Source organism: Pseudophryne corroboree, chromosome 6, assembly GCF_028390025.1.
Source record: "Pseudophryne corroboree isolate aPseCor3 chromosome 6, aPseCor3.hap2, whole genome shotgun sequence".
NCBI classification, from domain to species: domain Eukaryota; kingdom Metazoa; phylum Chordata; class Amphibia; order Anura; family Myobatrachidae; genus Pseudophryne; species Pseudophryne corroboree.
The window spans coordinates 598,649,680-598,665,499 of NC_086449.1; the positions used below are offsets into that span (position 1 = coordinate 598,649,680).

General features: G+C 45.9%; 1 protein-coding gene across 2 annotated transcripts in view; it reads left to right on the forward strand.

Annotated features, from left to right (window-relative positions):
* FBXO38 (F-box protein 38) overlaps nucleotides 1-15,820 on the forward strand; it is a 178,448-nt gene that overhangs the window by 42,266 nt on the left and 120,362 nt on the right. For both annotated transcript variants that reach the window (XM_063928016.1, XM_063928017.1), the window contains exon 7: nucleotides 12,053-12,190. In XM_063928016.1, the coding sequence (XP_063784086.1) occupies nucleotides 12,053-12,190 (138 nt within the window). The remainder of the gene's footprint in view (nucleotides 1-12,052; nucleotides 12,191-15,820) is intronic.

Below are 15,820 nucleotides of genomic sequence, written 5' to 3' on the forward strand. Positions count from 1 at the left end.
TTCGGACACGTCAGCAGTTTCTTCCGAAGGTTGTGTCGGCATTTCATATCAACCAACCTATTGTGGTGCCAGTTGCGACTGACTCCTCAATTCATCAAAGTCCTTAGATGTTTTAAGGGCTCTAAAAATGTATGTAAGGAGGACTGCTCGTCACAGAAAATCGGACTCTCTATTGGTCCTGTATGATCCCAAGAAAATTGGGTGTCCTGCTTCTAAGCAGACGATCTCTCGCTGGATCAGCTTCGCTATCCAGCGCGCATATTCTACGGTAGGCTTGGCGTGTCCTACGTCTGTTAAGGCCAACTGTACTCGTAAGGTGGGTTCTTCCTGGGCGGCTGCCCGGGGTGTCTCTGCTTTACAACTCTGCCGAACGGCTACTTGGTCGGGGTCGAATACGTTCGCAAAGTTCTACAGGTTCAATACTTTGGCCTCTGAGGACCTAAAGTTTGGTCAATTGATTCTGCAGGAGCCTCCGCGCTCTTGCTCCCGTTCTAGGAGCTTTGGTACATACCCATTGTACTAATGTGGACCCCAGCATCCTCTAGGACGTAAGAGAAAATAGGAATTTAATTACCTAACGGTAAATCCTTTTCTCGTAGTCCGTAGAAAATGCTGGGCGCCCGCCCAGCGCTTCGTGATCCTGCAGTGTTTATTTAGTCCAGTACTGCTTAGTTCTTGATAAGTACTGTTTTGTTACTTGGTAAGTAATTCTGTTCAGCCGTTGCTGATGTTTCAAGCTAGTTCCTCTCCGCGGGCACAGTTTCTAGACTGAGTCTGGTAGGAGGGGCATAGAGGGAGTAGCCAGCCCACATTCTCAAACGCTTAGTGCCAATGGCTCCTAGTGGACCTGTCTATACCCCATGGTACTAATGTGGACCCCAGCATCCTCTATGGACTATGGGAAAAGGATTTACCGGTAGGTAATTAAAATCCTGTTTACTCAACTTTAATCTGAAAAACAGCATTTCTAAAATGAGCAAAGTGGGTTTTTAGCATACACCCATCAGTCATAACATTAAAACCACTGACAGGTGAAGTGCATTACATTGATTATCTTGTTATAGTGGCACCTGTCAAGGGGTGTGACGTATTAGGCAACAAGTGAACAGTCAGTTCTTGACATTGACAATTTGGAAGCAGGAAACATGGGCCACACACCTAAAGATTCTTTCCTAACATCAAACTCGTTGGTGGCTAGAAAGAAAATGTGGTAATGTAATGCAGCAAACAACAATCAATTTTTTTTTTCTCCCAAATTCTAGAAAATGGTTGTTCAGTCAAGAAGGGTAAATCTGTTTGCTTTAATCAATTTTTCTGATTTGCCATTTTTGCCCATTTTCTGGCATCTGGGAAGAGATCACACCAAAATGCTCTATGGGATGAAGGAAAACCGGTGTAGTCAGTGTAATGTTCTGCTGTGAATCCTTGGGTCCTAGCATTCATGTGGATGTTATTTTAGCATGTGGCACCTAAGCATTGCATTGTTGCAGACCATATACACCACTTCGTGGCAACGGTTTGGCAGGGGTTTCTTTCAACAGCTTTACGTGCCCTGCTACACTACAAAACTTGTTCTGGAATGGATTGAGGAACATGGCAAAGAGTTCAAGGTATTCACTTGGCCTCCAACTTCCCCATATCTCAGTCCTATTGAGCATCATGTGATGTGCTGGGATAACAAGTCTGAAGCTTGGAGGCCCCACCTGGCAATTTACAGGAATTAAAGGATCTACTGCTAGCATCTTAGTGCCAGATACCACAGGACACCTTCAGAGGTCTTGTGGAGTCCATGGGGTATATGCAATTCACGGCGAATCGCGGCAATTTTTCGCCGTTTTTTAATTCTACTAAATTCGCCAGGTGAATTCCGGCAGGTGGCTGCCGGAATTCACCATATTCAATGAAAAACGGATTCGCCAGAATCGCGGGCGAAAATCGGCCGATTTGGCGGATTTTGCAGCGATTTGGAAAAACGGGAAAAACCCGGAAAAAAAAATGGCGTGGGGTCCCCCCTCCAAAGCATAACCAGCCTCGGGCTCTTCGAGCTGGTCCTGGTTCTAAAAATGCAGGGGAAAAATTGGGCAGGGATCCCCCGTATTTTTAAAACCAGCACCGGGCTCTGCGCCTGGTGCTGGTGCCAAAAATACGGGGGACAAAAAGAGTAGGGGTCCCCCGTATTTTTAACACCAGCATCGGGCTCCACTAGCTGGACAGATAATGCCACAGCCAGGGGTCACTTTTATGCCGTGCCCTGCGGCCGTGGCATTAACTACCCAACTAGTCACCCCTGGCCGGGGTACCCTGGGGGAGTGGGGACCCCTTCAATCAAGGGGTCCTCCCCCCCCCAGCCACCCAAGGGCCAGGGGTGAAGCCCGAGGCTGTCCCCCCCCATCCAATGGGCTGCGGATGGGGGGGCTGATAGCCTTTTGTGATAATAAAAAGATATTGTTTTTTCCAGTAGTACTACAAGTCCCAGCAAAACTCCCCCGCAAGTTGGTACTTGGAGAACCACAAGTACCAGCATGCGGGAGAAAAACGGGCCCGCTGGTACCTGTAGTACTACTGGAAAAAAAATACCCAAATAAAAACAGTACACACACACCGTGAAAGTAAAACTTTATTACACACTACCGACACACACATACTTACCTATGTTGACACGCCGACTGCCACAGTCTCCGACGATCCGAGGTACCTGTGAAAAAATTATACTCACCTTCCAGCGTCCAGAGATAAATCCACGTCCAGAGAGATAAATCCACGTACTTGTGAAAAAAAAAAAAAAAGCAAATACCCGCTCCATACCGGACTGAAAGGGGTCCCATGCTGACACATCAGACCCCTTTCTCCCGAATGCCGGGACATCACGTGACTCCTGTCACTGAAGTCCCTTCAGCCAATCAGGAAGCGCTACTTCCGTGGCGCTCACCTGATTGGCTGTGCGCTGTCTGTGCTGTCAGACAGCGCATCGCAAAGCCGCTCCATTACTTTCAATGGTGGGAACTTTGCGGGTAGCGGTGGGGTTAACCCGCGGTCAGCCGCTGACCGGCGGGTGACCTCACCGCTAGCCGCTAAGTTCCCACCATTGAATATAATGGACGGGGCTGTGCGATGCGCTGTCTTGAGTTCAGACAGCGCACAGCCAATCAGGTGAGCGCAACGAAGTTGCGCTTCCTGATTGGCTTTAGAGACCTTTCAGTGACAGCTGTCACTGAGAGGTCTCTCTGCATTCGGGGATAGGGGTCCCATGTGTCAGCATGGGACCCCTTTCAGTCCGTTTGGTCGGGTGTCCGGTTTGTTATTTTCTACAAGTACGTGGATTTATCTCTGGACCCTGGTTGAGGTGAGTATATTGATCTTTTATTTTCAGGTATCCGTGGATTCTACATGGAGAAGAGGACCGATGTCGGCGTGTGAACATAGGTAAGTATGTGTGTGTCGACGTATGAAATAAAGTTTTACTGTCGACGGTGTGTGTGTCCTGTTTTTATTTGGGTATTTTTTTTCCAGTAGTACTACAGGTACCAGCGGGCCCGCTTTTCTCCCGCATGCTGGTACTTGTGGTTCTCCAAGTACCAGCTTGCGGGGGAGGCTTGCTGGTACTTGTAGTACTGCTGCAAAAAAACAATATTCTTTTCATGATCACAAAAGGCTATCAGCCCCCCCATCCGCAGCCCATTGGATGGGGGGGGACAGCCTCGGGCTTCACCCCTGGCCCTTGGGTGGCTGGGGGGGGGGGACCCCTTGATTGAAGGGGTCCCCACTCCCCCAGGGTACCCCGGCCAGGGGTGACTAGTTGGATATTTAATGCCACGGCCGCAGGGCACGGCATAAAAGTGACCCCCGGCTGTGGCATTATCTGTCCAGCTAGTGGAGCCCGATGCTGGTGTTAAAAATACGGGGGACCCCTACGCTTTTTGTCCCCCGTTTTTTTGGCACCAGCACCAGGCGCAGAGCCCGGTGCTGGTTTTAAAAATACGGGGGATCCCCTGTCAATTTTTTCCCCGCATTTGTAGAACCAGGACCAGCTCGAAGAGCCCGAGGCTGGTTATGCTTTGGAGGGGGGACCCCACGCCATTTTTTTTTAGGATTTTACCGTTCCAGCAATAAAAATTTTTTTTTTTTTAAATATATAAATAATATTTGTGCCTCCAAAAAAAAAAAAAAAGTACCTAATCCCTTCTAATATAAATAGATCTGCTATTCCCAAAAAAAAAACCACAAAAAAAAACATGTTTAAATTTTTTTTATTTGTTTTCACCCTCCAAAGTGTGGCGGATTGAAAATGACGAATTTGCTGTCTAAAAGCACTGCTGTCGAATTTCCAAACTTGAATTGAATATGCTTTGGTCGAATTGCAGCACTTATATCATTGCAGAAAAGTCGAATTTGCAAAAATTCGAATTTCAAAAAGTCGAATTTTGAAAGTCCGTTTTTTGGTCGGAAAGCACTGAATTGCATAGGCGAATTTTTTTTTTTTGGTCGAAAATGACCCGAAATGCGACAATTTCGGGAATTCGACCGCAATTGCATATACCCCCATGCCTCGATTGATCTGAGCTGTATTGATGGCAACAGGTTGACCTACATGCTATTAGGCAGTCGGTTTTTAATGTTATGACTGGTTATATAAACCTAGTTAATTTATACATAAGACTTTTATCAAATTTGAATACTGCTGTCTTTTTTTAATTTGCTCATTACTACTGTTATATAGCTGTTTTACAATGTGAAAGATAATGGAAAATGACATGTAATACTTGGCGTGAGTGGTGGTCAACTTCTATTTTTACATTTTTCTTCCACCTTCTGCGTCTGGTGCCCACAGAAGCACATCTCACATGCAGGGTATCAACGTAACACTACTTAGCGATACTGAAGCTCTATCTATGAATCATCAATGCAAAATACGTTGTTAGATCTTGCCTAGTGTTTTAGCTGCCTCATTATAGGTCCATTGCAGGAGGCATGCATTTTTTTTCACATTTCACTTAAGAAGTGGTTTTACTTTTAAACACAAAGAGGAAATTAAAGTAATATTTTTCATAGAGGTACTTGCTCGGTATTAAATGCATTAATTACAATCTACAGTACGTGTAGTACAGGTTTTAATCCTCCATTATATGGCTTTTATACTACATTTGTGTCATCTCATTCTAGTACAGATGTGTCCCTGCTCATCTATATTGCTGCATGCTTATGCATCGCAGGTGAGATTATCTGCACTCACGTGCAACATGGCCGCTGGAGCGTGTGCACCATGCCATCCGATGGATTCCGGATGTGCACACAGTACTTCTGCGGGCGCTCTAATCGCGTCAAATGAGAGACAAATAGCTGCTGATGAAGAGACATATCTGTATTATTGTTTTCTTAAAAATAAATAAAATATTTTTTTTTTCACATAAGGACACTTCAGTTAGCCAAGATAACACTGTAATTTACTGTGATCTAACGTTGCGCAGCTATCGCTACAAAAATTACCTTGAAAAGCACCTTTTTACGGGTTTGTGTGCTCATGCAATTCGCCCTACTCAATTGCAACTTCATGGAAATAGGATTTTTGTGATAATTCTTGCTGTCAAACCAGGGAAAATTGTAGGAGAAAATGGGGAAATCTGCCTGTACCCCCAATAAAAGTCAAACTAATATATAACAACTGTATCAAATCTATTATTGGTCATAATAAATAGATTTGGGGTACTTAAGTTGTGTCGAAAGCCTGTGATATGCATTTAAAAAAAAAAAAGTAAAACAAACGATAGAAAGCAAATGCTTTTTTTATTTTGTTTAGCAAAATAAGTGCTCATATGAAATTGGGGTACCTAAAAATGGGTATAAGTATATATTTAGGTCATTTTAAGCCACTTTCAAAAAAACTTCCCCCCAAAAAATCTCCCATCTTCAAGCCTAAAAACACTTGTCCCACTCATAAAGCACCCCAATGTACCTGTCCCATACTTTGGTTTTGCACTTTTTGACCCCAAAAAGGATGTCATTATTGGGCAATTAAAAATAATAGAATACTGCTAAGTGCCTAATTAGTCATAAAGGGTGGTGTCCCAGGGGTTCTGGACCAAATCCCAATTTCTCTATCGTCCTAAGTGGATGCTGGGGTTCCTGAAAGGACCATGGGGAATAGCGGCTCCGCAGGAGACAGGGCACAAAAGTAAAGCTTTTACAGGTCAGGTGGTGTGTACTGGCTCCTCCCCCCATGACCCTCCTCCAGACTCCAGTTAGATTTTTGTGCCCGGCCGAGAAGGGTGCAATTCTAGGTGGCTCTCATAAAGAGCTGCTTAGAGAGTTTAGCTTAGGTTTTTTATTTTACAGTGATTCCTGCTGGCAACAGGATCACTGCAACGAGGGACAGAGGGGAGAAGAAGTGAACTCACCTGCGTGCAGGATGGATTGGCTTCTTGGCTACTGGACATGAAGCTCCAGAGGGACGATCACAGGTACAGCCTGGATGGTCACCGGAGCCACGCCGCCGGCCCCCTCACAGATGCTGAAGCAAGAAGAGGTCCAGAATCGGCGGCTGAAGACTCCTGCAGTCTTCTTAAGGTAGCGCACAGCACTGCAGCTGTGCGCCATTTTCCTCTCAGCACACTTCACACGGCAGTCACTGAGGGTGCAGGGCGCTGGGGGGGGGGCGCCCTGGGAGGCAAATGTAAACCTTTAAAAAGGCTAAAAATACCTCACATATAGCCCCAGAGGCTATATGGAGATATTTACCCCTGCCTAAATGTACTAAATAGCGGGAGACGAGCCCGCCGGAAAAGGGGCGGGGCCTATCTCCTCAGCACACGGCGCCATTTTCTGTCACAGCTCCGCTGGTCAGGAAGGCTCCCAGGTCTCTCCCCTGCACTGCACTACAGAAACAGGGTATAACAGAGAGGGGGGGCAAAATAAATGGCAATATATTAATATAAAAGCAGCTATAAGGGAGCACTTAATCATAAGGCTATCCCTGTCATATATAGCGTTTTTTGGTGTGTGCTGGCAGACTCTCCCTCTGTCTCCCCAAAGGGCTAGTGGGTCCTGTCTTCGTATAGAGCATTCCCTGTGTGTCTGCTGTGTGTCGGTACGTGTGTGTCGACATGTATGAGGACGTTATTGGTGTGGAGGCGGAGCAATTGCCAAATATGAGGATGTCACCTTCTAGGGGGTCGACACCAGAATGGATGCCTTTATTTGTGGAATTACGGGATAGCGTCAACTCGCTTAAGCAGTCGTTTGCCGACATGAGGCGGCCGGACACTCAATTAGTGCCTGTCCAGGCGCCTCAAACACCGTCAGGGGCTGTAAAACGCCCCTTGCCTCAGTCGGTCGACACAGACCCAGACACGGGCACTGATTCCGGTGGTGAAGGTGACGAATCAACCGTATTTTCCAGTAGGGCCACACGTTATATGATTTTGGCAATAAAGGAGATGTTACATTTAGCTGATACTACAGGTACCACTAAACAGGGTATTATGTGGGGTGTGAAAAAACTACCAGTAGTTTTTACCGAATCAGAAGAATTAAATGACGTGTGTGATGAAGCGTGGGGTGCCCCGATAAAAAAACTGCTAATTTCAAAGAAGTTATTGGCTTTATACCCTTTCCCGCCAGAGGTTAGGGAGCGCTGGGAAACACCTCCTAGGGTGGACAAAGCGCTAACACGCTTATCAAAACAAGTGGCGTTACCCTCTCCTGAGACGGCCGCACTTAAAGATCCATCAGATAGGAGGATGGAAAAGATCCAAAAAGGTATATACACACATGCAGGTGTTATACTACGACCAGCTATTGCGACTGCCTGGATGTGCAGTGCTGGGGTAGTTTGGTCAGAGTCCCTGATCGAAAATATTGATACCCTGGACAGGGACAATATTTTACTGTCGTTAGAACAAATAAAGGATGCATTTCTTTATATGCGTGATGCACAGAGAGATATCTGCACACTGGCATCACGGGTAAGTGCTATGTCCATTTCGGCCAGAAGAGCTTTATGGACACGACAGTGGACAGGCGATGCGTAGAGGAGTTATTTGGGGTCGGTCTATCGGATTTGGTGGCCACGGCTACGGCCGGGAAATCCACCTTTCTACCTCAAGTCACTCCCCAACAGAAAAAGGCACCGACCTTTCAACCGCAGCCCTTTCGTTCCTTTAAAAATAAGAGAGCAAAGGGCTATTCATATCTGCCACGAGGCAGAGGACGAGGGAAGAGACAGCAACAGGCAGCTCCTTCCCTGGAACAGAAGCCCTCCCCGGCTTCTACAAAAGCCTCAGCATGACGCTGGGGCTTCGCAAGCGGACTCGGGGGCGGTAGGCGGTCGTCTCAAGAATTACAGCGCGCAGTGGGCTCACTCGCAGGTAAATCCCTGGATCCTGCAGATAATATCTCAGGGGTACAGGTTGAAATTAGAGACAGAGCCACCACGCCGTTTTCCTGAAGTCTGTTTTACCAACGTCCCCTTCAGAAAGGGAGACGGTTTTGGAAGCCATTCACAAGCTGTATTCTCAGCAGGTGATAGTCAAGGTACCTCTTCTACAACAAGGGAAGGGGTATTATTCCACTCTTTTTGTGGTACCGAAGCCGGATGGCTCGGTAAGGCCTATTCTAAATCTGAAGTCCTTGAACCTGTACATAAAGAAGTTCAAGTTCAAGATCGAGTCACTCAGAGCAGTGATAGCGAACCTGGAAGAAGGGGACTTTATGGTATCCTTGGACATCAAGGATGCGTATCTCCACGTTCCAATTACCCCTCACACCAGGGGTACCTCAGGTTCGTTGTACAAAACTGTCACTATCAGTTTCAGACGCTGCCGTTTGGTTTGTCCACGGCACCTCGGGTCTTTACAAAGGTAATGGCCGAGATAATATTTCTTCTTCGAAGAAAGGGCGTATTAATTATCCCATACTTGGACGATCTCCTAATAAGGGCAAGGTCCAGAGAACAGCTAGAGATGGGTTTAGCACTATCTCAAGAGGTGCTAAAGCAGCACGGATGGATTCTGAATATTCCAAAATCCCAATTAATGCCGACAACTCGTCTGCTGTTCCTGGGGATGATTCTGGACACAGTTCAGAAAAAGGTTTTTCTTCCCGAAGAAAAAGCCAAGGAGTTATCTGACCTGGTCAGGAACCTCCTAAAACCAGGAAAGGTGTCTGTACATCAATGCACAAGAGTCCTGGGAAAAAATGGTAGCTTCTTACGAAGCAATCCCTTTCGGCAGATTCCATGCAAAGGGATCTGTTGGACAAATGGTCAGGGTCGCATCTTCAGATGCACCTGCGGATAACCCTGTCGCCGAGGACAAGGGTATCCCTTCTGTGGTGGTTGCAGGAGGCTCATCTATTGGAGGGCCGCAGATTCGGCATGCAGGATTGGATCCTGGTGACCACGGATGCCAGCCTGAGAGGTTGGGGAGCAGTCACACAGGGAAGAAATTTCCAGGGAGTGTGGTCGAGCCTGAAAAAGTCTCTTCACATAAGCATTCTGGAACTAAGAGCAATCTACAATGCTCTAAGCCAGGCGGAACCTCTGCTTCAAGGAAGACCGGTGTTGATCCAGTCGGACAACATCACGGCAGTCGCCCATGTAAACAGACAGGGCGGCACAAGAAGCAGGAGGGCAATGGCAGAAGCTGCCAGGATCCTTCGCTGGGCGGAGAATCACGTGATAGCACTGTCAGCAGTATTCATCCCGGGCGTGGATAACTGGGAAGCAGACTTCCTCAGCAGACACGACCTTCACCCGGGAGAGTGGGGACTTCATCCAGAAGTTTTCCACATGCTATTAAACCGTTGGGTAAAACCAATGGTGGACATGATGGCGTCTCGCCTCAACAAAACACTGGACAGGTATTGCGCCAGGTCAAGAGATCCGCAGGCAATAGCTGTGGACGCGCTGGTAACATCTTGGGTGTACCAGTCGGTATATGTGTTTCCTCCTCTGCCTCTCATACCAAAGATATTGAGGATTATACGGCAAAGAGGAGTAAGACTAGTGGCTCCGGATTGGCCAAGAAGGACTTGGTACCCGGAACTTCAAGAGATGGTCACGGACGATCCGTGGCCTCTACTTCTGAGAAGGGACCTGCTTCAGCAGGGTACTTGTCTTTTTCAAGACTTACCGCGGCTGCGTTTGACGGCATGGCGTTTGAATGCCAGATCCTAAAAGGAAAAGGCATTCCAGAAGAAGTCATTCCTACCTTGATAAAGGCAAGGAAGGAAGTCACCGCGAAGCATTATCGCCGTATTTGGCGAAAATATGTTGCGTGGTGCGAGCAGCGGAGTGCTCCGATGGAGGAATTTCAACTGGGTCGTTTTCCTACATTTCCTGCAATCAGGATTGTCTATGGGTCTCAAATTGGGATCTATTAAGGTTCAAATTTCGGCCCTATCAATATTCTTCCAAAAAGAATTGGCCTCAGTCCCTGAGGTCCAGATTTTTATCAAAGGAGTACTGCATATACAGCCTCCTGTGGTGCCTAAGGTGGCACCGTGGGATCTAAATGTAGTTTTAGATTTCCTCAAATCCAATTGGTTTGAACCACTAAAGTATGTGGATTTGAAATATCTCACATGGAAAGTGACTATGTTACTGGCCCTGGCTTCAGCCGGGAGAGTATCTGAACTGGCGGCTTTGTTTTATAAAAGCCCTTATTTAATTTTCCATTCGACATAGGGCAGAGCTGCGGACGCGTCCGCATTTTCTCCCTAAGGTGGTATCAGCGTTTCACCTGAACCAGCCTATTGTAGTGCCTGCGGCTACAGACGACTTGAAGGACTCCAAGTTGTTGGACGTTGTCAGAGCCTTAAAAATATACATTTAAAGGACGGCTGGAGTCAGAAAATCTGACTCGCTGTTTATACTGTATGCACCCAACAAGTTGGGTGCACCTGCTTCTAAGCAGTCGATTGCTCGTTGGATTTGTAACAAAATTCAACTTGTACATTCTGTGGCAGGCCTGCCACAGCCTAAATCTGTTAAGGCCCATTCCGCAAGGAAGGTGGGCTCATCTTGGGCGGCTGCCCGAGGGGTCTCGGCATTACAACTCTGCCGAGCAGCTACGTGGTCAGGGGAGAACACGTTTGTAAATTTTTACAAATTTGATACCCTGGCAAAGGAGGACCTGGAGTTCTCTCATTCGGTGCTGCAGAGTCATCCGCACTCTCCCGCCCGTTTGGGAGCTTTGGTATAATCCCCATGGTCCTTTCAGGAACCCCAGCATCCACTTAGGACGATAGAGAAAATAAGAATTTACTTACCGATAATTCTATTTCTCGGAGTCCGTAGTGGATGCTGGGCGCCCATCCCAAGTGCGGATTATCTGCAATACTTGTACATAGTTATCGTTAACTAATTCGGGTTATTGTTTAGGAAGCCATCTTTCAGAGGCTCCTCTGTTATCATACTGTTAACTGGGTTTAGATCACAAGTTGTACGGTGTGATTGGTGTGGCTGGTATGAGTCTTACCCGGGATTCAAAATCCTCCCTTATTGTGTACGCTCGTCCGGGCACAGTACCTAACTGGAGTCTGGAGGAGGGTCATGGGGGGAGGAGCCAGTACACACCACCTGACCTGTAAAAGCTTTACTTTTGTGCCCTGTCTCCTGCGGAGCCGCTATTCCCCATGGTCCTTTCAGGAACCCCAGCATCCACTACGGACTCCGAGAAATAGAATTATCGGTAAGTAAATTCTTATTATTTTTACCCTTTAAAAATAGGGATTTTCAGCAAGCTTTTTATCTGCTCAGAGGTGGTGAAGTGAAATTTGCAGTACACCTATGGAGAATTATCGACTAAATTTTATCAAGAACAATTGAATAGTGGATTATCGTGGATCGCGATAAGTGCCCTGGTTTTATAGGGAAAACTAGATTTTTCGGCTAATTAAATTCCCCCCTTTCGTCTTTTTAATTTTTGCTTTTTGTTTTTTTTCCATTACATTTGAAGAGTAGAGCAGTAGCATATTATAGTATAATCTATTTTTCTTGTCATCCTTTTACATGTGGTTACCTTTTACTGATTTTATTGTATTTATTTTTTTGCTGAAGGGCCCACAAATTCTTTAAAATATGTACCGCTGGTGACTGGTTTGGCTTCTGCCCGCAACCTGGAGCATTTAGAGCTTGTTCGAGTTCCTTTTCTAGGAGGACTTATCCAACACGTGGTGGAGGACAGCTGGCGGTCTGGTACGTTTATATTATAATTCTTGTGGTGCATGGAAACTAAATAGTGCTCCCATAAGTTGTAAAAAAAAAAAAAATTGGATTAGATAGTCCTTCATGTATTGCAAAGTGTGTTTACATAAATATATTTTCTCTAGGATCCATAAGGGATATTGGGGAGACTTGGTACGATGGGGTATAGACTGGGTCCAAAGGAGCCGGTGCACTTTAAATTTCTTCACTGGGTGTGCTGGCTCCTCCCCTCTATGCCCCCTCCCACAAGCAGTTTAGAAAAAAGTGCCATCAGGAGAGGATGCAGCTCCAGAGAGAGTTCTTCAATTTCTTTTAAACATTTGTTATTTTCGGTATGCTGGTTGGGCAACAGCATACCTGCACCGTGGGAGTTAGGGGTGGACGGTCACCGGCCTTGCGAGGTGCAGAGCCGCTTCTTTGCTGCAGGACCACCGTCCTGAGGGGTTGTTGTTCATCTGGGCACTGCGCCTTGGCTGTCACAACCGCAGCTCGCCGCACACCCCTGATATACGCCTGAAGATGACGACTGTGGTGAGTACAAACCGGGGGCCCCACTAGGGGTGTCCCCCTTTTCAAAGTGTGGCTGAACGTGGGCACGGCATACAGGACCCTCCTGGGGGGCACCCGATAGAGCCCCCCGTGTAGGCTGGTTTCAGATAGCTTGAACTAGCACTTGTGTGATGTTTTTAAGTAGGAAAAAACTATGTGTTCCCTAATGCACACAGAGTGAAAAATATTACTACATAATAGTCAGATAATACGGAGATCTTAGTTGCGTATATCTGCAGATATAGGGTTAAGCCCCCAGGCCGATCGACAGGGCTTCTCCGTCACTGGGGGTCCCTTATACTAGGTATGGGTCCGGGGTGCAGGACCCCACGATCCCGGCACAAGTCGGCCACCCCAGGTCAGCACACAGGTGAGAATTAATAGGGGTTAATAAGAAGCACAGAAGTGCTATGTAAGTGGTGTGATTAAAATAATATATACACAGTGATAGGGAAAATCATAAGTGTTAATAAAGTGTTAGGGTGTGCCGACCTGAAGCAGCCCAGCCATACCGACACAGGGGCCACCGCACCCCACACCCACCCCATAAATAATTACAAATATGTTTCTAATTCTGCAGATATACGCAACTAAGATCTCCGTATTATCTGACTATTATGTAGTAACATTTTTCATTCGGTGTGCATTAGGGAACACACAGTTTTTTCCTACACAGAATTACCCCTCCCTTTTAGCACCTGAGTGACATTACAATCTGATTGAGCAGCTTTCCATTTTGTGCATTGTGATGTTTTTAAGCAAACAAGAGACTTTGCCACTATAAAAAAAATCACTGTAGCTCCGGCGCCATTGGAGGGGGCAGGGCTACCTCAAAGCAGGACCAGAGATATTTTGGCGCCTTCCTCTGCTTAAAGCAGCCACAGACAGCGTGCGCACAGCGCTTCCTGCCTCACAATACACGCTGGAAAACTGATACAGGGTGTAGCAAAGGGGAAGAGCCGCTATTGTACACTATCTGGGTCCTCTACAGGACTGAAATTATTATTGTTACTGTGATATAATTAGCTGTCAGCCTCACTGGGACTGTGCAGCTAGCGGTGTGCTGGTGTGTGTGTGTGTCTCTCTCTCTCTCTTCTCCTCACATACAGTAAGAGCAGGCTTGAAAAGTATTACTGTCTGTGTATGTTCTTGTGCTTACTGTGAAACATGGGTAAACACATGCTGTGCAGTGTATGTCACACTAGATTTTCTCCAGTATCATCTGATTCTGTTTCTTGTGATCAATGCAGCCAGTCTTCACAAATCGGTGAACTGTGATGTCTGATATGTCATCCCAGCTCACTGCAAATGTACAGAAAACTCAGCTACTACAACAGGCTGTTGCAGATTTAGCTGCTAGGGCAGATGTTACCTCATGCAGCACCACAGAAGCGTGGTTTGCCGGCTCTACTCTCTGATTCAGATGAGGAAATACAGGAGGATGGGGAGGACTTGGATCCCGTTAGTGGTGATTCTGATCATGGTATTCAGCTCCTCATACTGGCTATATGGGACGTGTTAAAGCTCCCTACCAAACTCAAACCGATGTGGCTTAACAAGAAGGTCAAGGTCGAAATCGATAAAAAGAAGCGTGCTTTCAAAGCGTTTAAATCTGATGGAAAGGAGGATTCATTCCAGTGCTAAAAGGAATGCAATAAAAGAAGCAAAAATGCAATAAGAGCAGCTAAAATTGGAAACGAAAAGCAAATTGCTAGAGAGTAAAACCAATCCTAAAATTTTTTTTAAATACATAAACAGTAAAAGGTTAAAAAAGGAGAACATAGGTCCATTAAAAGTATTGTTAAATGATGACGAATCAAAAGCAGAAATACTGAACAAATTTTTTTCATCCGTGTTCACCAGAGGAGTAGTGCATAGCGATAGTGACAGTAAGGATTCGTGGATAGATACTTGTTTAAGTGAAGAAGTAGTCAGAGAGAGATTACGCAAAATAAAGATTAATAAATCACCTGGCACGGACAGACTTCATCTGAGGGTTCTTATGGAGCTTAGATCACAACTAGCAAGACCCCTATACTTGATTTTCAATAGTTCAATTAGATCTGGCATGGTACCGAAGGATTGGCGTATAGCCGAGGTAGTGCCATTATTTTAAAAGGGATCCAAAAATCATCTGGGTAACTACAGGCCGGTTGGTTTGACATCTATAGTGGGGAAAATATTGGAAGGAATTCTAAGGGATAGCATACAGGAGTATCTGCAGACCACTAAGATTATTAGCAAGAACCAGCATGGGTTTGTGAGGGACAGATCATGTCAAACTAACTTAATTAACTTCTACGAGGAAGTGAGCGACAATCTTGACCAAGGAAAAGCAGTGGATGTGGTCTACTTAGATTTTGCAAAAGCCTTCAATACAGTGCCTCAGAGGAGACTAATCATCAAATTAAAAGAGCTTGGCCTAGGAAAAACTGTTTGTACATGGATAAGTAACTGGCTGGACAACAGGGTACAGCGAGTAGTGGTCAAGAGGAAGTCCTCAAGCTGGACACCAGTAGTCAGCAGAATACCACAGGGGTCCGTACTCGGGCCACTACTGTTCAACATATTTATCAATGACCTAGAAATAGGCCTGGAAAGCACAGTGTCAATCTTTGCAGATGATTCTAAACTGTGTAGGGTAATTAATTCAGAAATAGATGTGGAGTCTCTGCAGAATGACTTATCTAAACTTAAAATCTTGGCGTCTAAATGGAGAATGAGGTTCAATATAGAAAAATGCAAGGTTATGCATTTCGGGACTAAAAAACTTGCATCCTACATATTAAACGGGGAAAGTCTAGGGGTAACAATTTTGGAAAATGATTTGGGGGTACTCATTGATGATAAACTTAATATACAATGTCAAAGCGCAGTAAAGAAGGCAAGTAAGGTGTTAGCGTGCATAAAACGGGGAATTGAGACAAGGGACGAGGATGTAACTCTGCCGCTGTACAAATCATTGGTATGTCCGCACCTGGAATATTGTGTTCAGTTTGGGCACCACTGTATAAAAAAAGATATCGGTGAACTCAAAAGGGTTCAAAGGCGAGCTACTAAATTGATCAAAGG